Below are 24374 nucleotides of genomic sequence, written 5' to 3' on the forward strand. Positions count from 1 at the left end.
GGCACATATGAGAAAGCAATCAATGAACAACTAAGGTGTCACAAAGAAAAACTAACGATTGATGCTTCTCATCTCTCTTTGTTCCTGTCTGTCCCTTTCTATCCCTCTCCCTCTCTCTCTCTCTCTGTCTCTGTAAAAAAAAAAAAAAGCTTGGTATTTGAGCATCAACTTCAGATGGGGTTGTGGGGTGGATACCCGTCAGGGCACATGTGGGAGTCTGCCTCACTATGTCCCTTCCTCTCACCTAAAACAAAAACAAAACAGGGCCCTGGCCGGTTGGCTCAGTGGTAGAGCGTCGGCCTGGCGTGCATAAGTCCCGGGTTCGATTCCGGCCAGGGCACACAGGAGAAGCACCCATCTGCTTCTCCACCCCTCCCCCTTGCCTTCCTCCCTCTCTTTCTTCCCCTCCCGCAGCGAGGCTCCATTGGAGCAGGGATGTCCCGGGCGCTGGGGATGGCTCCTTGGCCTCCGCCCCAGGCGCTGGAGTGGCTCCGGTTGCAACAGAGCGACGCCCCGGAGGGGCAGAGCATCGCCCCCTGGTGGGCAGAGCGTTGCCCCCTGGTGGGCGTGCCTGGTGGATCCCGGTGGGGCACATGCGGGAGTCTGTCTCTCCCCGTTTCCAGCTTCAGAAAAATACAAAAAAACCCACAAAAAAACAAAAAACAAAAAACTCACCCTAATGGATGGATCGATGGACCTAAGTAATTTCATCAATGGCAGGTAATTATCATAAAAAAAAAAGACATAGTAGAACCTCCTGGTGGGATTACACTTATGAAGTATTCTTGCCAAAAAAATTTTAACCTATGTTCAAACCACCAGAACAATCTCATTCACCCTTCACAGGAAATTCAGAGAACAAAGGTTTACTAAAAGACTCCACCAGGATGCAGTCAGCAACTGCTAGAATGCAACTTCTAAGTGAGCCTCAAGTTATTTCAAAACAAAAAGACTTAAACACAAACCAATTGTAATATAGGCTATTAGAAATACTGGACCTTATTTAGACCCCAATTTGAACTATAAAAGAATGAGATGATTGGACACTGACTACATTTGATGAAATTAAGTAATTATAATTTGCTTTTTGCACATATGCTAATGGTATTGTTTGTTTTAAAACATTAGCAAAAATATATACAAATGACTACCTAAAATTATTCTTTTACTCATGCTAATACATTTGTAAAAAGCTGTATGAACCCAAAATTCTATTAAAAGACAAAAACTAGGACCTGGAATAGCCTTAAATAGCCTGTTGACCTCTGTGATCTCGAGGTTCTTGGATTTCTGAGAACTGCTTATGTTAAAGACGAACACACCCTCAAGTTGCTTTTCTTACTCTCCCCTGAATTCTTCAGGCATGTTTTCATTTCTGAATTGCGCTGTATGAGTACGCACTTATTTTATGAAATGTTTATCATTAACACAGTTCAACAATACCATTTAGCCCTATACGCGGTTCCATTTCTTAGAGCAAGCTGTACACTTTTGTAAAGTGCTAAGGGCCGAGTCACCAACGTGCCCGGTAAGATGCAGTGGACCCACGCCAGCGCCTGGAAACCTGCTCTTCACACTGCCCTCCGGCACCCGCCGACCACGTGCTCATGGGGCCCGCCGCGCGTGCGCACTGCCGTCGCGCCAGTCCATGGTGACGCCCCTCGGGGTGGCAATGGCGGCAGCACGGGGCCGCACCACCGCCCCTTACTACCAGGACGTCGCCGTCTCCGTCCGGCCCAAACCAGAAGGATGGCGGGTGTCCAGTGCCAAGCCTACGGCCCCGTGAACGCCGTATCCAGGCCAGCTATCTCCTCAGGTAGGTGCGCTGCTCGCTCCGCGCCTCCGCGGCCTCCGGGTCAGTCAGACCGCGCTGCGCCCTGCACGCTCCGATTGGCTGAGGCGCCGGGCCCGTCTCTGGCCGGCACTCTTATTGGTCGAGTGGAGCCGCGGGGCCGTGCTGTGGGTGATGATAACAAAGGGCGGCTGGCGGCGGTCACCGGTTGCCGGTCACCGAGTCTCCCGGTTCTTCTCCCAGGTTACGTGTGCCGACCCCCGTCTGCCCCGCTCCAGATGAAGTGTGAGCACTGCACGCGGAAGGTGGGCCTCACGCGTCTGTGCGGTCGAGCGGTAGGGGCAGGGGGCCGAGTCAGGCGCTAGTGAGGCTGGGATCAGGGGCCGAGGGTGGAGGGAAGTCCGGGCTGCTCGACTACGGTCCCCAGGAGCCCCTGTCCGCAGCCCCGCACTTGCGGCCAGCAAGAGCGGGGCGCTGCGGTCCTTGGATCAGCAGCTCCAGGCCTGGGGTCACCTCGCTGCCTTGGAAAGCCCGAGGTCGGACGTTGTCTGCATCTGATAGGACCAGCCCGGTGTCGGTTGGACGGACCCCGCCAGGGGCGTGAGCGTGCACCTTGCCCCGGCCTGGATTGGTGCCGCCGCAATCAGGGTGCCTTTCCCGGGGCCTGGGAATTAGTGTCATACTTGCGGCGCGTGCGGCTCCAGTTCTCGCTGCGCTGAGCCAGCCGTTCAGAATGTTTTTGAAAGCAGAAACCCTAGGAAAGCAGACCAACTTCTTACCTCTCAGGGCAAACAGAGCAAACCCCATTATGAATGTGAACAATTGATACAGTGGTTTTTTTGGGGGGTTTTAAACGTTAAATGCTTGGGATAACAAAACAATACGGAAGTGCAATCATTCTCTCCACCTGTGTATCCATGGTAACTTGGTAGGCTTCCACTCCTATTTCTAGGCTGTGATGACTAAATAACCACCTAGTACAGTGCAGGCAGGGGGATTTTTTTGTTTTCCAAAAATTAAATCACAAACAAATGTTATTCTGTCAGTTGCTCTTTTTTTTAACCAAAGATTGTAGAGGAAATGGCTTTTCAGAATATTTATGTACTTCTAGTTTGTTGTGCTCTAAGTACACGTGTGTCCCGGTAGATAGGTGCTAATTTACCTGTTGATGGAAGCACATTGCTTCCAGATTTCAGCTAATGTGAACAATACAGGTGTGGTGGTGGGTGTATGTGTCCACAAGTACAGGTGCATTTATTTCCCTAGAGAAGATTTCTACTCATGAGGTTAATTTGCCTGAGAGTATGTACATTTTTTTAAATTGAGAGAATAATAGGTTTTTCATATGTTCTTTGCTTTTTCAAGGAATGTAGTAAAAAATCAAAACCTGATGACCAAGAGAATGCATCAGTCGATGTACCAAGTCCAGTCCAGGAGAATGGAGAGGCAAGTAGATTTTTCCATTTCATATCAGCATGGAGTAAACAGTGGCTGCTGGTTTTCTACTCTTTGGGGTTGGGCTCATGTCACTACATACATCGTGGCTCTAAGAAAAAAAGAAATGAGAGCCCTACAGGATAGCTTCATTGATTAGAGCAATGGTAGTCAACCTGGTCCCTACCACCCACTAATGGGCATTCCAGCTTTCATGGTGGGTGGTAGCGGAGCAAGCAAAGTATAAATAAAAAGATTTAATTATAGTAAGTTGTTTTATAAAGATTTATTCTGCCAAACTTAGCGAAAATCCGACATAAAGTACTTGGTAAGTAATTATTATTATATGCTTTAACTTGCTATAACTCTGCTTTATAAATTTTATAAAGTAAAGTTACTTCCCTACTTTATAAATCACCATTACTGTGGAACCAGTGGGCGGTTAGAAAATGTTACTACTAACAGAGATACAAAAGTGGGCGGTAGGTATAAAAAGGTTGACTACCCCTGGATTAGAGCATCATCCCCAAGTGCAAAGGTTGCTGGTTCCATCTCCAATCAGGGCACGTACAGTAGCAGAGTGATGTTCCTGTCTCTTTCTCTTCCTCCCTGTCTCTCTAAAACTAATAAATTAAAAATAATAATAACAATAAAAAGAAATAAGAAATGAGTGGGCTAAAATGTTGGCCCTGCCAGCAACCAGACATGAAGGCCAGTCAGTAGGAGGCACACAGCGTTCTAGGTAAGAGGGCCAAAGAGCTCATCATCTGAGAATACAGCAAAACAGACTGCCTTAGGAGCAAAGGAAAATGTCATCTTTGGTCATTTATCAGGAATAGTGGTGTAACGTTTAAAACTTCCATTCTTTTTTTAAAATGAAAAGTTCCATTCTGTAAAAGGGGGGTTTAAGTGGGTAATTTACATACTGATTCAATTCTTATGATTCTTTCTAATGGTTTCTTCATTAATTCAGTTGTGGAGTTTTAAAATCCTCCTTGTGTAGTAGTGACGGCTTTTTGGACACATATGCCAACTAAAGGAAGGGCTTTGATGTGCAATCTCACTTTGTGCTCAGAACCAGCATTTTAAGTAAGCCCCACTGCTGTCCCTATTTTATGGAAAGAAGGATGCAGTGAGGGGAGCTTAAGGCCATTTCTTCCCTTGAAAAGTAGTGGCACTAATTTTACAAATGAGAGTTGGCAACACTGGAGAAGCAAGTACAGGTTTTCTCTGTAGTTTAGCAGTCCTGATAAGACATTTAGTCTGACAGGCATTGATCTAGTCCCTCGTGCACCAGCATTGCCCTGTGCTCTGGCGATTGTAGTAGAGGACACCAGAGTAGAAAAGACCAGGGACTGCCTGGAGCCCTACAACACTGCCCGTGACCTCCCACACCTACCCTCTGGCTGCATCATTTTGGACAAACGTCTAGCCCTAGGAGCTCTAGTTTCCTTATAGGTGACATAGAGAGTTGAATTATTCTCTCCCTTTCCCCGGGCAGTGATGATGGCAAGATTATGTGTGTACATAGCCCAAGTGGGCTTCCCACCAACTCAGTGGGTGGACACCCTGTTAGGTTGGGCCCACCAGGGAAGGGGCTACTGGATGGGCCCTGAGGTAGTGAGAATTGGGGGCAGAGGGGTGGAGTAGGGGGGGTGGGTAGGAGCCACTGAGGCTGTCTCTGGTCAAGAGGACAGATCAGATGTATGTTTAAGGGCAAGTGACAGAGGGCAACCTCAGCTGACTGAAGGAGGGAGAACTTTGAAGGAAGCCACATGGGAGACAGAGGGTAGTGGGGCCTGGGTAGGCTAGCCAGAGTGGAAAAAGTAGGAAAGAGAAGAGGGTATAGCACAAGGAACCAAGTGTAATGTGAGCCCCATGTACACTGAGCTATCTATAGGGTACTGGTCTGGAGTTGGAAGGGAGAGAGCTCTGCTGGAGGCAGAGGTTGGAGAGGTGTAGGGGTCCCAGCAGGCTGGCATGGCTCTGGGATGTGAGGCTGATTGGAAAGAAGGGGCAATGGACAGGTCCTGCAGAGTGCACATTTTTAGGAGGCAGGAGGAGAAGGAGGAAGGAGCATGAGGGATAGGAAGGGATCAGACCTGGCCCATGGGAGCCTGCAGAAGGAGGGACTGGGTAGTGTACAGCGCATCGGGTGGCAGGCCAGGAGGAAGCCCTGCTGAGCACAGTGGTGCAGAATGTGGTCATGAGCCCCTCTGCAGGGGCTGTAGAAGCAGGATTCTCAGTGCAGCTTAGCAGTATTGATTAGTCACCACCAGCTGTGTACTGGGACACATTCTCCAGACACCTTGGGGCCACAGCTCTGGACACCCCTACTTCCCACCACTTTGTTAGAAGTGCAAACACTCAGGCCCCGTTCAGACCTTGAGGATGTATATCTACAACATAATTAGGTCCAAGGGTGAGCTCCACAGTGACACTCAGGCATGTGCGGAGGAGGGAGGTGACAGCATGAACTCCCATTCCTGGATAGGAGGGCCAATCTAGAGACCTCTATTAACAAATCTTGGTTGAGAGAAAAATAAATGTACAGTCTTCAGGGTTTTTTATTTGTTCAAGTGGCTCTAATAGGCTTTAGAATGTTCATATGTTCATCCACTAAATATTTATTGAGCACCTTCTGAGTGTGGGGCCTCTTGGAATTGCTGGGTAACAGAAGGAAAGAAGTCAGGGTTCCTGCCCTCAGGGTTTGTATTTCATGGTGAGAGACAACACATAAATGCAGGTGGTAACCTAAGCTGTTCCAGTCCGTGCTTCTGGGGGTCCAAGGGGTGAGCTGTGCTCTTGGGTAGCATTTCCCACAGGGGGTGACCCAGAGCAGCCAGCGCCAGTTTGGCTGGGAAGTCAGAGCTGGGGGAGGGACTGAGACAAGGGCCGTGAGCTGGGTTGAGGACAGGCCCTCCGAGCCAAGGAGGTATGGCTTGTGTTTTAGTACATCTTGGGCATTGTAACAGTGGTTTTCAATGCCAGTTCACAGACCAGTGTGTCTGTAATCTTCATACATCATCAGGGTGGTTAACTCTTTTGCAGATGTGCACAACAGTTCTGGCAGAATAGCACTGGGAATTGAAAACCACTATTCTAGCAGACCTTAGGCTGCAGAGCACCAGTCAGGAGAAGACAGGGGATCAAGGGTGATACCAAGGCTTATAGCTTGGCAGCCAGGTGTCGCTCAGGAGTTGCTCTTACTGAGTAGGACCCGAGGGCTCTGTTGCACATGGAGTGCCAGAGTCAGCAGTGAGTTATGTTCATTTTGAGCTCCCATGGGTGCTGTAGGACCCGGTGAACTCACCAGGGAGTGTGCAGCAGACCCAGAGCAGGGGCAAGCCCCCAGGGCAGCAGAGGAGGGGATGTGGGGAGTCCACTCCTAGGACACAGGGTAGTTTTCCTCCTGCATGTGACAGTGCTGGCCTGATGCATCCTGGATTGTCATCCGTGAGACTCAGTGGCATCAGTGTGGGCTGGGTCCTGTGCCCTGTGTCCCTCAGCACCTGGAGTACAGGCCTGGCCCGGTGATGTCTGAGGTGTTCAATGCCAGTGTTCTATACTGTACCTGTGCTGCTCCTCTCCCTGAAGCACCACATGGTAAAGAGTTTTTGTTGAAGAATTGGGCCAAAACATCATCTTTTTTTTGTAGAAGGGAGAATTCCATAAGTTGGCTGATGTCAAGATATTTCTGAGTGACTGCCTGGCATGTGACAGCTGTGTGACAGCAGAAGAAGGAGTCCAAGTTTCCCAGCAGAATGCCAAGGACTTCTTTCGGGTTCTTAACCTTAATAAGGTATGGTGTCCTGGTGCTTGCTGGTGCCCTGGCCTGGAGGAGACAGGTAGAGGTTGAGGTGGGGCACAGAAGCCTCTGTGGGAACACGGTGCATACAACTTGGCCAGGCCCTGTGTCCCCTGCTATAGTCAGCCCTCCCAAAAGCCCCTCCCCATCAGAACAAAATCAGATGACCCCAGTCATCCTCCGTCACTGAATTGGGCAATGTCTGTGGTTAGGGCCACTGACCAGGCTCTCTGGACTTGGGGGAGGCCTCTACCGTGTGAGGTCATGCAGTGGTAGTGTGGCTGAGGTTACAGGATCTTTGGTGGCCAAGCTAATGCTGTTCTGCCTCTGGGCATTGTCAAAGGTGGGTGTTGTATCCTCATGGGTTAAACAAGCTGAGGCAAGTCCCTGCAGACCTCCCGTACAGAACTTCCTGGTGTCACTCAGCTTCTAGTAATGGCCTCCCTGCTGGGAAGACAGATGAAACGGAAAGAAGGGAAATATAAAGGCAGTTGAGCTGAAAAGCACGTCCTGGTTTGCCCTCCTTCACACTGCAGTCTCAGGAAGTGCCCCGCCCCACTGTGCACAGTCACCTGGAGCCCTGGCCCACACAGCAGCACACATTCCCAAAGGAGCTCTCAGTGCAGTCCAGTTGGTGCTTGAACTGGAGTTGTATTGAATTTATATATTAACTTGGAGGAAAATTGTATTTCATTTTGTATAACCTTTACATCTATGAGTGTACTGTGTTGGTTATTCTACAAGTGATCTTAAGCAAAAGGCTACAGTTTCCCCATAAATGTTTGTGTCAGGTTATCCCTCCATTCTCCATATCTGTGATTTGTTGCTGTTGTTTTGTTTTGTTTTGTTTTTGTGACAGAGAGAGTCAGAGAGAGGGACAGCTAGGGACAGACAGACAGGAAGGGAGATGAGAAGCATCAATTCTTTGTTGTGGCACCTTAGTTGTTTGTTGATTGTTTTCTCATATGTGTCTTGACAGAGGAGGGGGGGCTACAGCAAAGCGAGTGACCCCTTGCTTAAGCCAGTGACCTCATGCTCAAGCTGGTGAGCCCTGCTCAAACCATATGAGCCCACACTCAAGCTGCTGGCCTCAGAATTTCAAACCCAGGTCTTCCGTGTCCCAGTCCGACACTGTATCCACTGCGCCACCACCTGGTCAGGCTCTGTGATTTGTTCTTTATGTGATTAGGGTTTTATTGTTGCTCTGTTACATATACTACATTTTCTTCTGTAACATTCTGTAAGGTTGATTGTTGGTGTGTTGGAAAACTACAATTTTTATCTGTTTTGTATATGGTTATTTCAGTAGTGTCCTAGATTATCTTAAGTTTTCTAGGTTTGCTGACTACAATTAATAAAATTTATCTTTTCCAACCCATATACCTATCATACCTTTTTTCTTGATTATGTTATCTTTGACCTTTAGGTAAACCTAAAATAACAGTGGTGATAAATGTTACTAACCTCTTGTTTTACTATTAACATATGCAGAAACTCCTCATAGTTACTCACATAAGCTGCAGATAATGGATACCCAACTCAAACTGGCATAAATAATAAGAAAATGGCTATTTCATAAAACTGAAAGCTTAGAGGTCAGGGAGGTTCTGGGGTTGGTTGAGTCAGCCACTCAGGCTGCCTTCAGGGGAAGCAGTTTCCATTTCCCTGCTCAGCTGGACTTTGGGCTCAGGTGGATCCCCTCCTGGTCACAGCCTAGATCAGTGGTTCTCAACCTGTGGGTCGGACCCTGGCGTGGTCGAACGACCAAAACACAGGGGTCGCTGCTGGCCTAGATCCTTCCTCAGAGGAGGTGACATCTGAGTGAGAATGAAGTGAGAGCCCCGGGGCTGCAGGCAGAGGGACAGGAAGCGCTAGGTCTGGCTCCTTAGAAGTTGCCACTAAACATCCTGGGCTTTAGGCCTCTTTAAGGGACAGGTCTCTGGGCACCACTTTGGTCTGTGGTTTTTTAAAATATGTGTATATTTTTACTGTTATTGAATCATTTCTGTGCCAGCATTGTAATTTACATTTTTTCTTTAAAATTATCATTTTTCTCCAGATATTTGCATTTATTAATATAATATTGTTCTTGCCTGACCAGGTAGTGGCACAGTGGATAGAGCGTTGGACTGGGATGTAGAGGACCCAGGTTCGAGACCCCGAGGTCGCCAGCTTGAGCGCGGTTCATCTGGTTTGAGCAAGGCTCACCAGCTTGGACCCAAGGTCGCTGGCTCGAGCAAGGGGTTACTTGGTCTGCTGTAGCCCCATGGTCAAGGCATATATGAGAAAGCAATCAATGAACAACTAAGGTGTTGCAACAAAAAACTGATGATTGATGCTTCTCATCTCTCTCTGTTTCTGTCTGTCCCTATCTATCCCTATCTCTGTCTCTGAGAGGGAAAAATTTTTTATATATACATATATATATGTATGTATATAATATTGTTCTTAAAATTGACAGAATCTCGCCTGACCTGTGGTAGCACAGTGGATAAAGCGTCAATCTGGAAACGCTGAGGTTGCCGGTTCAAAACCCTGGGCTTGCCTGGTCAAGGCACATATGGGAGTTGATGCTTCCTGCTCCTTCCCCCTGTCTCTCTCTTCTCTCTCTCTCTCTCTCTCTCTCTCTCTCTGTCTCACTCTCTCCTCTCTAAAAATAAATAAATAAAAAATTAAAAAAAAAATTGACAATCTCTAGGGATGTCCGTATTTTAACCTTAATTTTTTTTCTCTTTTTTCTTAGCTCTTGCCAGTGTTTGTCTGTTTCACTAGCCTTTGCATAAACTATCACCTCCCATTTGTTTGGGATTTGTCATCAAGGTGTCTCACCGTCATTCCCTGTACGATCACTACATATGTGACCCTTCTCTGTTTCTCCTAGAAATGCGATACCTCGAAGCACAGGGTGCTGGCAGTGTCAGTGTGTCCTCAGACTCTGCCATATTTTGCTGCTAAATTCAGTGTCGGTGTCACCGATGCATCCAGAAGACTCTGTGGTTTCCTGAAAAGTCTTGGTGAGGCACCTTTTGATGTTACAGTGAGTTTAAAACTTGAGTTCAGAACTCCTTTTTATATCTAGAGTTAAGTTTTCAAGGGCACAGGCCAGGTAAGAACTTTTGTGAGTCTCATGGAATGTAAGAGGACTCTGCCTCTAACCCATGGTAGGCGGGTGTCACTTACCCCCTTGCCATGCAGGTGGGTGTTGTATTACTGCCAGAGATGGCCCCTGTAGGAACGGGAAGTGACCATCTTTGGACAGGGTGGCCAGGGCATACATGGGAGGCTCCCACACTTGCTAAGCAGCATTGTGTTGCCCTGGCTCACGGGGCATGGAGGGCATTTGTGTGACAGAGAGTGATGGCTGCAGTGCTTGGCATCTGCTTCCCAGGAAGCTCTGAAGAGCAGAACAGGAAGGGAGTGGACTTTGTCCTTTGTGTGAAGAATGAAAGGTCAACGTTTCAGAACACAGCAAGAACTCAAATATGAATGAACACTGGAATGATACTGCCTCCTACAGCAATAAGAAAGCTTCTGTGTTGTCTGCCGATGTCTGACTAGAACTGTTTCTGCTCCCAGCCCTAGCATGTCCTTATGCATGGCCATCAACAGGCAGGCTCAGAAGGGGAGAGCTTGAGCTAGTTTCTGTTATTTCACAATGGCTTTTCAGAAAAATTGGGGGTTACTAATAAAATAAGATGAGACTTAAAATGAACATGGATGAAACCAGCCTGCCAGCCTCTCTGTCCTTTGGCGCGCTTGGCATGGAACAAGTTCTGGGTGCACAGTGCCATCAAAGCAAGACAAAGCTGTGAGCTGTTTCTGCTTCTATCTTAAAGAGGCTATGGTTAACTTGGTTTACTGAAGATTGAGTTATTAGATGCTGTTTGGCCTCCTAGTGAAAGACCCTATTTTAACATTTAAAAAAATAAAATAGTTGGGCATTATATATAAATACTGGTAATGAAAATACATTCACAGTGAAACTGATTTCTTAAGGTAATGCTTTGAGATGACACTTAGAATATTTATTACATTTCTTTTTAGGATAACTGGCTACTTTTAAGATTTAGATTGGCTGTAGATATTAAAGTTATTTGCTTAATTTATTTTGTTATAATTATTGAAAATATGTTATTTTACCCCAAGCTTATTTACTGGCATTAAGAAAATTTATTAAGAAAAATATAGTTAATTAAAAATCAACATAAAATTAAGATAATTGTAAAGGTGTGCTTAGCCAATTTAGTCATTTATTTTAAAGCTAGGCTCATTACCAACTGAAATTTAGTTTAAACAGTGAATTGAGAGAGAATGCTGCTAGTACCTTGTAACATTTTGTTAATTTATATGTGCAGCACTGTAAGGTGCTTATATAAATATAGGTGGTAGTGACAAAAACAAGAAGCAGAACAGGAAACAGGTATTTTAACATGAAAAATAGGTGCTATTGTTAAAAAAAATAATGAAAATGCCCAGTCTGGTACTTACACAATTAGTGATCAAACCAAGAGCCAAGTGTAACTGAAATAACCCAGGAAGAAGCCTGTAGGGTCTGCCAAGTTTCTCTATTAGTGTCCAGACAAGGAGAGGAGACCCCACGCCAGTGCTGGGAGCTAAGCACCCCTCTTCCCTGCAGGGGTACATTATGTCTTTGACATGATGATAGCTGCGGACTTCAGCATCCTGGAGAGTCAGAAAGAATTTGTGCATCGGTATCGCCAGCACAGTGAGGAAGAGCCCACGCTACCCATGCTGACCTCCGTATGTCCTGGTGAGCACCCAGGGCCACATCTGTGTCTCTGTTTGTCCCAGGCGCCTTTCACATGGGGCTACATTTGGGCCAGGTGTGAGCAGTGGATGTGGTCAAAGATCAGTAGCCTCATAGACCAAAAGGTACAGTCTGGGCCTGATGCACAATTTCATGTCAACATACTTATTGATGCTGGTAGTTTGGTGGGGTGTGTGGAAAGACCTGACAGCAGCTGAGTATAAGTGTCTTATCTTCATTTATCTGTATTTCTAAAGTTTCTGAGAGAAACATGTTAGGTATTAAGAAAAGTAAATCTATTTTCTCTTTAAAATATGACATATTACAGCCTGACCAGGCGGTGGCGCAGTGGATAGAGCATCGGACTGGGATGCGGAGGACCCAGGTTCGAGACCCCAAGGTCCCCAGCTTGAGTGCGGACTCATCTGGTTTGAGCAAAGTTTACCAGCTTGGACCCAAGGTCGCTGGTTCGAGCAAGGGGTTACTTGGTCTGCTAAAAGCCTGCGGTCAAGGCACATATGAGAAAGCAATCAATGAACAACTAAGGTCTCACAACGAAAAACTAATGATTGATGCTTCTCATCTCTCTCCGTTCCTGTCTGTCTGTCCCTATCTATCCCTCTCTCTGACTCTCTCTCTGTCTCTGTAAAAATAAAAAAATTAAAAAATGATATATTACAGACATCCAAATGATTATAGATAATAATATGGCAAACATTCATCCATCTTTTGCCAGCTTAAGTAAAAATTACAGAATGAAAAAATTTCTTTACATTGATACTGAGATTCCATCAGGAGTACTTTTTAAACCAGTTTTTAGTGTAGAGTCTGGTGTCTGAGGTATAGGGATTTATCACATGCTATTTAATTCTGGAAAAACAGCAGTTTTGGAATAGAACATGCTTAAAGGGGATACATGATGGAAGAAGGAGCTGTGCTGGTAAGTGGGATTTAGTGGACGTGTGTTTCTGCGTCAGGTCTGTGGAAGCACAGGGTAGCTGCTGTGCTGTCTGCACTAGTTGTGGGCTGTGTGAGCTTTAGCATTTTGTTCATGTTTCTATTTTTAGTTTACTCTCCCTCCCCCTACCATGGTTCCAGAGTTTTCTAGCATTTTACATATCACTTCTTAATCATTAGGATTATTCTTTAATTATATAGAACATTGACAGTATGGTTGCTTAGAAGTTGAAATAATTCCCACCCACGTATAAAACAGTGAAGAGAAGAGAAAATTTGCTGTCTGTACAAGAGGCCACCTGGGTTGACTCATGAACTAAGCGTGTCACCAGTCCCGGGCCTGGTGAGATGTGCTCCGCTGCAGATGGGGCGGCTTCTGGTGTCTGGTTTGTCCTGGAAAAGTGACTCCCACATGAATACTCCCAGGTGTAGGCTCATCTGTAGGGTCAGCGGTTGTCATGTGATGTTCTCCTTGCCTGGCCAGGCCTCCTGAGGAGAAGGGAGCAAGCTGTGGCTTCTGCAGGTTGAGCTGCTGGCTGTATAGGCGGCTGACTGGCATGGTATCTCTGGAACCATGTAGCCACTCCTCCATGTGTGTTCTCTTTTGGGGGACCAGCTATCCTGGCTTTTTCTCCCACTCTATCCTCTGGTCTGGGACTGACAGGGCCGCCCATTCCCACATCGTCCCATCTAGGACACAGGCACCTAAGGTCCTGTGGGCCCAGTTGCTGGGAGGCAGCAGCTTCAGGGAGGGCTCTGTTGCACACTCCTGGTGAGGCCTAAAGAAGAGGTGCCAGTTTTAACCCTGGTGGAGGGGATATCTTGAGCTCAGGATCCCTGCTGTGTGGTGGGAAGCAGGAAGAAGCAGTTGTGAGGAGCTGACGCACCCCTGGTTTCTTCCCAGGATGGGTCCGATACGCAGAGCGGGTGCTGGGTCACTCCATCACGCCCCACCTCTGCACTGCCAAGTCTCCCCAGCAGATCATGGGCTCTCTGGTGAAGGATTACTTCGCCAGACGGCAGGTAAGCCATCCTTTTCCCAGAGGGCAACATGGTCAGGATCAGGACTGCACCTAGGACCGGTAGTGATAGGAGCTGAAGCGAGTGAAGGAGGCATTGTGGGGTGGACCTGGAGCTGCCACTTGGTGGGAAATGGGGCAGATGGTGTGAAGTAGGACTGGTCTGTGGAAGATGGGACTGAACCCAGAGTGGGTGGGCACCAAGAAGGTGGGTATGTTCTTACTGCTACATAGCCCTGGACATGGTTTGCTCTGTCTCCACAGAACCTGTCCCCAGATAAGATTTTTCATGTCATTGTGGCCCCGTGCTATGACAAGAAACTGGAGGCCCTTCAAAAAGATGTTCCCACAGCTTTGCATAGCTCCCGTGGTGTTGACTGTGTGTTAACCTCAGGTGAGAGGTTCGCAGGGCTGGTGAGGGCTGTGTGGGTTTCCAATGGATCACTGTCTAACGTCACTGACGGGGCCCCAGGAAAGTGAAGGAGGGCAGCACTCCTGGCAGCATGCGGTACGTGTTCCAGGACTGAGGGAGAAGGCATGGGCTGTGTGGGGCAGTCTCTCGTAACCATGGGAGGTTTCTGACAGCCAACCTATGCTGCGGGCACAAGTGAAGTTTTCTCATTCTGTCAAGTGGGAAACACACATGTGCCCCAGGATGCCAGAACAGCCACCAGGGGCTCTGTCCTGGACTCATGGAAAGCACATGTAGGTGCCCTGTGTTTGGCGTGGAAATGAATCTTCGAGAGCTATTCAGAAGAATGTTGCAATCAGTCAAGGGGCAGCCTAAGTCAGGAGCAACCTTCAGGGCCAAAGAGTCCCCTCCGTGGGTCCCCTGACCTGAAGCTCCAGCATATGGATACCCATAGAAAGGCTTCCACTGCACACGCTCCTGTGGAACCCCGAGACAGGAAGGGCTCTCACCACCTGATCCTTTGTCACCTGAGGAAGTGGGCAAGGGCCCTCTGCTCCCCTGAGACGGTGGGTTTTTATAGGAACCACATTCTGTCATCTCCTGAGCACAGAAGGTGATGTGTTCTCACCACATCTCACCTGATGTCATGGGCTGGTTTAGAGTTACTGTTTCTGTCAAGGTTTCCTCAGGAGCCTCATGCAGAGGGGAGTCCAGACACTTCTGTCATTTGGTCTCATCGCAGGTAACAGTTTGTCCTGTAAATGCAGCCACTGTGCTTTTTTTTTTTTTTTAATTTATTTTTACAGAGACAGAGAGGGATAGATAGGGACAGACAGGCAGGAATGGAGAGAGATGAGAAGCATCAATCATTAGTTTTTTGTTGCATATTGCGACACCTTAGTTGCTCATTGATTGCTTTCTCATATGTGCCTTGACCGCGGGCCTTCAGCAGACTGAGTAACCCCTTGCTCAAGCCAGCGCCCTTGGATCCAAGCTGGTGAGCTTTGCTCAAACCAGATGAGCCCATGCTCAAGATGGCAACCTCAGGGTCTCGAACCTGGGTCCTCTGCATCCCAGTCCGACTCTCTATCCACTGCGCCACCACCTGGTCAGGCTGCAGCCACTGCTTTTAGTCATCCTGCCCACGAGAGGTTGTCACAGAATTTTGTGCTTGGGAAACAAAAACACAGGTTGTTTGCAAAGATCCCTCATTTTGAAAACAGAAAGAGGAATTATACGCTTCTCTTACATTTTATTAGCATTTTTTATTTCTTTTGTGTTACTTTGCACTTGAGATGAGCTTCTTGCTGTCTGTGAGAGGGATAGCATCCAGGGTCACCTTAACTTAGAACCTCCTATAAGGAAGAAGATAATGTTGGAAAGAGCTCTTGAGGACGTGTGACATTCAATTGGGGCCTGATGCCTCTTATTTATTGTAGGTGAAATTGTTCAGATAATGGAGCAAAGTGACCTCTCAGTGAAAGATGCTGCCGTGGACACTCTGTAAGTGGCTTTTGCAGGGAGGGCCACCTCCTGATGATAGTGCCTCTTATGTGTTCTCTCACAGTTTCATGGCCCAGGTCCTCCCTACTTTGTGATGAGGCCACATGCTGTGCTAAGATGGTGCAAGGTGGCACCTGACTCGGTGCCACTTCCTATGTTGCACAGCCCACCACAAGGCCCACCACAACCCTCGGCCATCTTCCTGGCTCTGGAATTGAATGTGGACCCTGGTGTGAGACACCATTCACTGGGGCTGTGGGAGTCGGGTTTCTGTTGTGCATGCACACTGGCACTCATCCTCTCTAAACTGCATTGTTCTGACCTTCCAAGTCTGCTTGGGTGGTTGCCTCTAGGGAAAGAGCAGATTCCTTGGGTCCCTTTGCACTAAGAGCAGCTGGCTGGGTTTCTTTGGTTAGTGGTGACCCTAACTGATGACCAGTGCTTATGCTCTGTCCTATGTTCCAGGCACTGTGCAGAGTTTGCATGGGCCACTCAGTGGGTCCTGCCAATAGTGGTGCTGGGACTATGTGGCCCTTTTGTGGGAGGCTGGACTGGGGCCAACAGTATCTCAGCACCTCGAGTGTCCATGGCCACAGTATGTACTTGAGCATGTGATTGCGCATTCTTGTCCTGGCTGGGGCTCAGACATGAATGCTCTCAAGTCAGCCTCAGAGTCCCAGTCCTCATCACCCTAGGCTAGAGATTCTGAGGAACTCTGGACACACATGCAGCACTAACTGACCAGCCCCAAGTGTAGCCCTCCCTGCAGCCTAGACTAGGGTGCAAATGACATTTCATGTTGATCGTTGGAACTGATTAAGGTGGAGTTCACTTTTCACTTGGCAACCTTGGATTGGAAAACTCTGAAAGCCTTGCCTGACCAGGCGGTGGTATAGTGGATAGAGCGTTGGACTGGAACACAGAGGACCCAAGTTCAAAACCCCCAAGGTCGCCGGCTTGAGCACAGGGTCACTGACTTGAGCATGGGATTATAGACATGACCTCATGGTCACAAGGTTGAGACCAAGGTCCCTGGCTTGAGCAAGGGGTCACTCACTCTCCTGGAGCCCCCCCGGTCAAGGCACATATGAGAAAGCAATCAATGAACAACTAAGGTGCCACAATGAAGAACTGATGCTTCTCATCTCTCTCCCTTCCTGTCTGTCCCTATCTGCCCCTCTCTCTGTATCTCACTAAGAAAAAAAACAAACTTTGAAGGTTGGATTTAATTCTTGTTGTTTTCTTTTGCTTGATGAGGTTTGGAGACCTGAAGGAGGAGGGGGTGAGTTGCCATGACAGCACCAGCTCTGACGGGTACCTGGTACACATCTTCAGACATGCGGCCAAGGAGCTGTTCAACGAGGATGTGGGAGAGGTCACTTTCCGCACCCTGAAGTGCGTGGGGACGTGCCCCCTTCTATCTGCTTGTGTGGGCAGCACTGCCTTTTGGGGCAGATTCCCCAGAGCGGGTGTGCATGTGTGTACGCACACACGTGTTTGTGTGCATGTGTGCGTGCTGGGTATAGGGCTGTCCTGTTTATAGAGTTTACACCAGTCAAGATCAAAAGGCCTTTTTGTTTTTTTGGGTTTTTTTTTTTTTTATTTTTCTGAAGCTAGAAACGGGGAGAGACAGTCAGACAGACTCCCGCATGTGCCCGACCAGGATCCACCCGGCACACCCACCAGGGGACGATGCTCTGCCCCTCCGGGGCGTCGCTCTTCTGTGACCAGAGCCACTCTAGCACCTGGGGCGGAGGCCAAGGAGCCATCCCCAGCGCCCGGGCCATCTTTGCTCCAATGGAGCCTCGGCTGTGGGAGGGGAAGAGAGAGACAGAGAGGAAGGAGAGGGGGAGGGGTGGAGAAGCAGATGGGTGCTTCTCCTGTGTGCCCTGGCCGGGAATCGAACCCGGGACCCCTGCACGCCAGGCCGACGCTCTACCACTGAGCCAACCGGCCAGGGTCAAGGCCTTTTTGTTTTTATTGGCAGACTTTTTATTTTGCTTACCTTCCACACTTAAGATTGGAAATGATCCTCAAGCCGCCAAAGGAGAACTCCAACAGATTAGAATCCCTTTGTTCACTTTACAGGAACAGAGACTTCCAAGAGGTCACCCTTGAAAAGAACGGGGAGGTTCTGTTACGCTTTGCTGCTGCCTACGGCTTTCGAAATATCCAGAATGTAGTCCTGAAGCTGAAGAAGGGCAAGTTCCTGTACCACTTTGTGGAGGTCCTTGCCTGCGCTGGGGGTAAGACCAGCCCCCGCAGCCCTGTGGGAGTGTAGACACCGCCTGGTTGTTGTGTTGCAGTGGTCCTTCTCTCTCCCTTACACCAACCCTGTGAGAAAAGAGCAGGTACTCTGATGTCACCTTGGAAATCTGCTTGGTTAAGGGGTCCCAGAGAAGAGTCCCAGCTTAGGCAGCAACAGCCAAACTCATGGTGGCTGGTGGGGAGTCAAGGCATGTGAAGACTGGGACTAGCTCTGAAGGTGCTATGAACAGTCCCAACCTCCTCGAGCCAGGTTCTGTCCCTGCATGATAGGCAAGACCCCAGTGAGAAAGGAGGTCAGCAGGAGCAGCTCGTGTAGGATCCTTCTGAAGGAATTGCTTGTGGAGTCACTGTGGCTGTCAGGGAGGAGGGGAGCCTGTGGCCTTATGGTCCATCCAGGCCCCTGGGTAGTGATGAAGCCAACTTGGAGAGGGGTCAGAGATGTCTGTGCCATTCTGAGTGGCAGTGCCCACAAGGTACTCAGGTGGAAATACCAGGTAGGTGGTTCCGCATGTGACACTAGCTGGAAGAGAGGAGGCTCTGGTGGACGGTATAGATAGGAGACACGGCCAGGACAGTGGTGGAGAAGCCACAAGCATTCAGGGAGGGTTGGTGAGAGATGCTGGCTTTGGGGAACCTGGTGGCAACCTTGGCAACCTTGCTCCAGGGGCCAGGAGCATGGAGGGCATATCCTATGGTTTGAGTGGAGGAGCAGATAGGTGAGGATAAAGACGTGGGTAGTGAGATAGGCTCAGGGTCCCATGCAGGGCCTCTAGTAGGGATGTCCAGCACCTGCATGCCAGCTGGGGTGGGGCAGGGCCACACTCTCCTGTGCCCTGTGCTTAGAGCTTCAGCTGGGGGCCAGGAGTTAGAATCTGAGATGAGGGAAGCAGTGCGCTTGCTGGGAAAGTGAGCAGAGGTCTCTGTCTCAGACAAAGGATAAGTGGAGAGTTGGTCAGGGTGGAAGTTTACTCCAAATTCATTTAAATGAATTTTTATCCTGTAAATCACATCACCTGACACATTTGAGAGCACATGGCTTTGACACATAGGAGGCATGAACTTTACTCAGGCCACAGCATTGGGTGTTTGGCATCTGGGGTATATCCCATGGGGAGCAGCAGTGTGCGAACTCCAGGTGTGCAGCTGCTCATTGATGCCTCCTGTGCTCCCGTTTACCATACATTTCAAGGGGAACTGAAAATTCAGCTTTGCATACACAGCCCTCAATTCTAAAAGGTTGTTATTTTGTTTTAAGTAAACATGTCATGGGTAATGTAAATAGGGAAGAATAGAAAGACAAGGTCTGTGAGCCTATGACCAGAGATACTGAGGCCTCGGGGGACATTTTTCCAGAGCCCACCTCCAGGCTTTGGCCCCATGGTGCTGCACACCACTGCCACTCACTACTGCCCCAGGACCAACTTTCCTTTAGGAAAAAAGGAAGGAGAATGAACTCCCTGCCTGTGTCTTTCAGGATGCTTAAGTGGCAGGGGCCAAGCCCAAGCGGAGGATGGACGTGTGGACAGGGCACTGCTACAGCAGATGGAAGGCATCTACGCTGCCACCTCTGTGTGGCCTCCAGAGACCAGTGCACACATGCAGGAGCTGTACCAGGAGTGGCTAGGTGGGGCCGACTCCCCCAGAGTCCAGGCAGCCCTGCACATTGCCTACCAGGGCCCAGGGCAGCCCGCCAGTAGCCGGGACATCAAGTGGTAAAGACCCAGCACACCAGGCCTGTGGGCTGCCTGAGGAGGGAGGGTGCCAGAGATGCTTGAAGAAAAGGTTTTCATCGCTTTGGTTTTCAGAATTCTCTGCTCCATTTGTTGACAGCTCCCTCACTCTGATGGTGTGCCATTTTCATCGTGTGTGTGTGATTGGAATGTTGCTTCTTAAGAGAAGAATCACCCCAATTTATATATCCTTTTATCCTAAGATGGAAAAAATCCCAGAGAATGAGAATGGAGACAGACCACTGTCTTTTAGGCTTAAAATGTCCACATGTGACCTGACCAGACAGTGGTGCTATGGATAGAGTGTTGAACTGAGACACAGAGGACCCAAGTTCGAAACCCCGAGGTTGCCAGCTTGAGCACAGGCTCATCTGGCTTGAGCGCAGGCTCACCAGCTTGAGCACCACGTGGTCACTGGCTTGAGCCCAAGGTCTCTGGCTAAAGCAAGTGATCACTTATTCTGCTGTAGCCCCCTGGTTAAGGCACACATGAGAAAGCAATCAGTGAACAACTAAGGTGCCGCAACAAAGAGTTGATGTTTCTCATCTCTCTCCCTTTCTGTCTGTCCCTATCTGTCCCTCTCATTGTCTCTCTGTCTCTGTCACACACACACACACAAAGTCCAAAAGTGTCCTGTGAAAAGCTAAAACCTGGTTCTGGTTCATGTGTCTCAGAGAGCTTGGACGTAGAAGTGAAGATGTGGCAGGTGGGGTCTCGGGCCGCAGGCCTGGCTGCTTGGTTTGGATCGTGACATCCCACTTATGTTACTCTTGAAGATGTTTTTTCTATAGTGCAAATAAACTGCCACCTTTGGAATCAGGGCTCATACACAAATCTGGATTTCCAGCTTTTCTTCAAAAGAATCTAAGTTCTGGGAGCAACAGCAGGCCACATTCCTTCTGAAACCAGATCCTGTCACTATGGGGGGGGGGGGGTTTGTCAATTATGCACTGGAAATGAGGTCTCACACACATGCCCTTTTACACTCAGGGTTTGAACTTCACCTTGTGGGGGGCAGGCCTGTCAAGGTGACAGGTATTGCAGAGAGAAGGATGGAGAATAGAGAAGTGACCACCCTGCTCAGTCTCTCCCTGGGTGGGATCAGGCAGGCAAAGGCCATTGGACACAACCTGCAGTTGGGTGAGACAGCTTCCTTTCAGGTCCACCCCTCACACAGGGCCTGGCCACTTCCCCTGGCTCTGGGCAGCCCATTCCACAGCAGCACTTCCTGCCCTGCACAAGTTGCTTGTGGGGCTTGCCTTATATGAGAAGAAAGAGAGAGAGTGCCCACAAACAAACAGAAAGGGCTAGCAGCCACCTACAGAACCAAGAACTCTGTGCACATTAGGGCCTGTCTTATGGAAACATTAGTGACTGGCCTGAAATTGGTTTCTCAAAGCACTTGGATTTTGTTAACATAAAGGTGACATTCTTCTTGAACCTCTCAGCCTGTTTCCCTTATCCAGGTTGATAACTGGGATACTATGTAAAATTGTGTAATTTTTGCTTTCAGTCTATTTATAGTGGGTTTCATCCTCTGTGACAGCTGATTATGGAATAAACAGTTGGAGAGTGTCAGTGTGGGGAGTCACGTGAACAACATGCTTCTCTCCCCAGCAGCCGGCGTGTGCTCGGACCATGTCACAGGTGTTGCGCCCTCGCCTTGTACTGCTTGCACCAACAGCTGGCCCAGAGCAGGGGCACCAACCTTCCCTGTCCCCATCAGGCCTAGAATGGCCAGAGTCAGGTGTGGAGGTGGTTCATCAAATGGTGCCTTTTCCATCTTCAGTAAAGACACGTGCCTCCTGGGTGATATCATGGCACAGTCCACTGTACCAGGGCCAGGCTGAGGGACTGAGTGTTAACACATGAGGTGTTGGGTTCTACCCGAGGCTCATCCTGGGTTATGACCACATGAGAAGAGTGGATTGAGGTCCTTTTTTCATTGTCATTCAGGCAATAGGAGCAGAGAATGAGGGGTGGCTCTGTGGTCAGTCTGGAGTGATGTACATTCAGTGTCTGCTGGTGAGCAAGAGAAAGGGACAGAGCAAGTCCAGATCCACAACCCACCCAGCAGTTTGACGGGAATGCAGTCGTCAAGAGTGCTGGTGCTGCCAGCACCCACAGTGGACCATGACTCTGTTCAGTAGATTTCAGGACCATATCAGAGCCTGGATTTCCCAGTTCCATGTCTGCTTGGCCTGAGGGCTATGGCCAGGGTAGATGCTGGTTCTTCCTCCTCAGCTGGCTGGAGTGAGTGTTGGAGCCCAACCATAGCCTACACTGGCAGTCTGATATTGGCCTTGGTCATGAGGCAGGCACTTCATGTGATTGAGGTTGTTTCCTGGTCTCACCTGTTGTCCCAAAGCTGAGCAAACAGTGGTTTCTGGACATGTCTGCAGCAAGAGCTCAGATCTTCATACCACGTCCAGGTCAGGTGAGGGCACTACCTCCCCAGCAGGCAGCTCCCCTCAGGGCCCAACCTTGGTAGTTATACTCCACCTTGTTCCACACAGACATTGGTTTTGCTCCCAGGGAGGAGCAGCAGGCTTAGCATTTGCCTAAAGCAAATGAACCCCAACATGTGCAGGGCAGCAGAGGGCATGGTGTCACTTGGACAGGCTGGCCCCTGTACTTTTTAGTAAGTATGGACCATATGTTTTGAGAGCAGGTACTGGGACTGAAGTCTTTTTTTTTAGGTTGAAATGCAAATTCTATAAATACAGAGATAAGCCTATGTCTATAAATTGGTCCTCCAGGTAAGTAATTGTATATTTGAACATTGGGTTCTACAGGTGGTTAAAACATGGAATAGCCTGACCGAATGGTGGCGCAGTGGGTAGAGCGTCAGACTGGGATGCAGAGGACCCAGGTTCGAGACCCCCAAGGTCACCAGCTTGAGCACGGGCTCATCTGGTTTGAGCATAGCTTCACCAGTTTGGACCCAAGGTCACTGGCTTGAGCCAAGGGGTTACTCGGTCTGCTGAAGGCCCACGGTCAAGGCACATATGAGAAAGCAATCAATGAACAACTAAGGTGTCTCAACGAAAAACTGATGATTGATGCTTCTCATCTCTCTCCATTCCTGTCTGTCTGTCCCCATCTATCCCTCTCTCTAACTCTCTGTCACTGTAGAAAAAAAGAAAAAAGTGGAAGAGGGAAGCAGTAGAAAGTACAGTGTGTCCGTAAAGTCGTGGTGCACTTTTGACAGGTCACAGGAAAGCAACAAAAGACGATAGAAATGTGAAATCTGCACCAAATAAAAGGAAAAAAAACATGGAATAGAATTTTATGCACTGACAGGGAAATCTCAGGACATCTCATATATAGTATGAGCCTTTTTGGATCTCTTTTTTTTTTTTTTTTTTTTTTTTTTTTTTTAAACAGAGACAGAGACAAGAATGGAGAGATGAGAAGCATCAATCATTAGTTGTTCATTGATTGCTTTCTCATATGTGCCTTGACCGCGGGCCTTCAGCAGACCGAGTAACCCCTTGCTCAAGCCAGCGACCTTGGGTCCAAACTGGTGAGCTTTTGCTCTAACCAGATGAGCCCACGCTCAAGTTGGCGACCTCGGTGTCTCGAACCTGGGTCCTCCGCATCCCAGTCCAACGCTCTATCCACTGCGCCACCGCCTGGTCAGGCTTTGGATCTTTAAAAATAAAAAACAAAAACATTTTTATTATTTTTTCCATTAATGTTTGAGAGACAAAGAGGTGGAGAAGGGAGAGAGACAGAAGCATCAACTCATTGTTCCACAGTTGTGCACCCATTAATTGCTTCGCATACATAGCCGGGCTCAAACCTGCGACCTCAGTGCTCTGAGATAATGTTCTATCCACTGTGCCACCAGCTGGGTTTTTTGTTTCTTCTCTTATTAATTTTTTTGTTGATTTTAGAGAGGAAAGGAGAGGAGAGAAAGAAGCATTATTTGTTGTTCTGCTTAGTTATGCATTCACTGGTTGCTTCCCGTGTGTGCCTTGACCAGGGATTGAAACCCACAATCTTGTTTTGGGACAATGCTCTAATAACTGAGCTAACTGGCCAGGGCCTAGGTCTCCTTTTTTATTTTTTTATTTTTTTTATTTTTTTTTTTATTTATTCATTTTTAGAGAGGAAGAGAGACAGAGGAAGGAGAGAGAGTCGGGGGGGGGGGGTGCGGGGGGAGGAGCTGGAAGCATCAACTCCCATATGTGCCTTGACCAGGTAAGCCCAGGGTTTCGAACTGGCGACCTCAGCATTTCCAGGTCGACGCTTTATCCACTGCGCCACCACAGGTCAGGCGGGTCTCCTTTTTTAAAAGCCAAACCAAAGAAGGAAAAAAATGACCATTAAAAGAATGAAGTAGGGAAATCCCTAACATGTTGGGGGTTATGCCCAGACATAGGGGTACTTCCTTGCAGAGTTCCTGGAGAGGACAAAAGCGCCACAGACATTTGTGCCCTACTGAGACTTGAAGTCAGATCACTAGATTCAGAGCCCAGAGTGCTGACCATTACACAATAGAAGCTCATACCATTTGTGGGGCTTTGATCTGAGTGAAAGAGAGAGGGGACCATAGGGGAAGGGGAAGGGACAAAAGGAAGAGGAGAAAACAAAGGAGGAGGAGGAGGGGACAAATGAGGAAGCCATTGTTTCCATACAATCTGCTTAAAATTTAAGTTCTAAGAAATCTTACTGCTC

At 48.4% G+C, this 24374-nt stretch overlaps 1 protein-coding gene across 1 annotated transcript; it reads left to right on the plus strand.

Annotated features, from left to right (window-relative positions):
* The first annotated feature begins 1533 nt into the window (after window positions 1-1533).
* NARF (nuclear prelamin A recognition factor) lies at window positions 1534-21269 on the plus strand. Its single transcript, XM_066234319.1, has 12 exons — window positions 1534-1816; window positions 2036-2097; window positions 3158-3238; window positions 6885-7028; window positions 9916-10048; window positions 11671-11805; window positions 13664-13782; window positions 14043-14172; window positions 15630-15693; window positions 16951-17088; window positions 17782-17939; window positions 19436-21269. The coding sequence occupies exons 1-12, from the start codon at window positions 1534-1536 to the stop codon at window positions 19675-19677; spliced, it is 1689 nt and encodes a 562-aa protein (XP_066090416.1). The 3' UTR covers window positions 19678-21269.
* The last annotated feature ends 3105 nt before the right edge of the window (window positions 21270-24374 follow it).

The sequence above is a fragment of the Saccopteryx bilineata genome, chromosome 6 (genome assembly GCF_036850765.1).
Source record: "Saccopteryx bilineata isolate mSacBil1 chromosome 6, mSacBil1_pri_phased_curated, whole genome shotgun sequence".
In the NCBI taxonomy this organism is placed as follows: domain Eukaryota; kingdom Metazoa; phylum Chordata; class Mammalia; order Chiroptera; family Emballonuridae; genus Saccopteryx; species Saccopteryx bilineata.

What these genes read in the sequence shown, in the direction of transcription:
- NARF (XM_066234319.1), top strand. Translation starts at nt 1,534, where the DNA reads ATGCAGTGGACCCACGCCAGCGCCTGGAAACCTGCTCTTCACACTGCC. An exon ending in CAGTCCAGGAGAATGGAGAG is followed by an intron (nt 3,239 to 6,884) that starts GCAAGTAGATTT and finishes TTTTTTTTGTAG; the next exon opens with AAGGGAGAATTCCATAAGTT. An exon ending in TGACTGTGTGTTAACCTCAG is followed by an intron (nt 14,173 to 15,629) that starts GTGAGAGGTTCG and finishes TATTTATTGTAG; the next exon opens with GTGAAATTGTTCAGATAATG.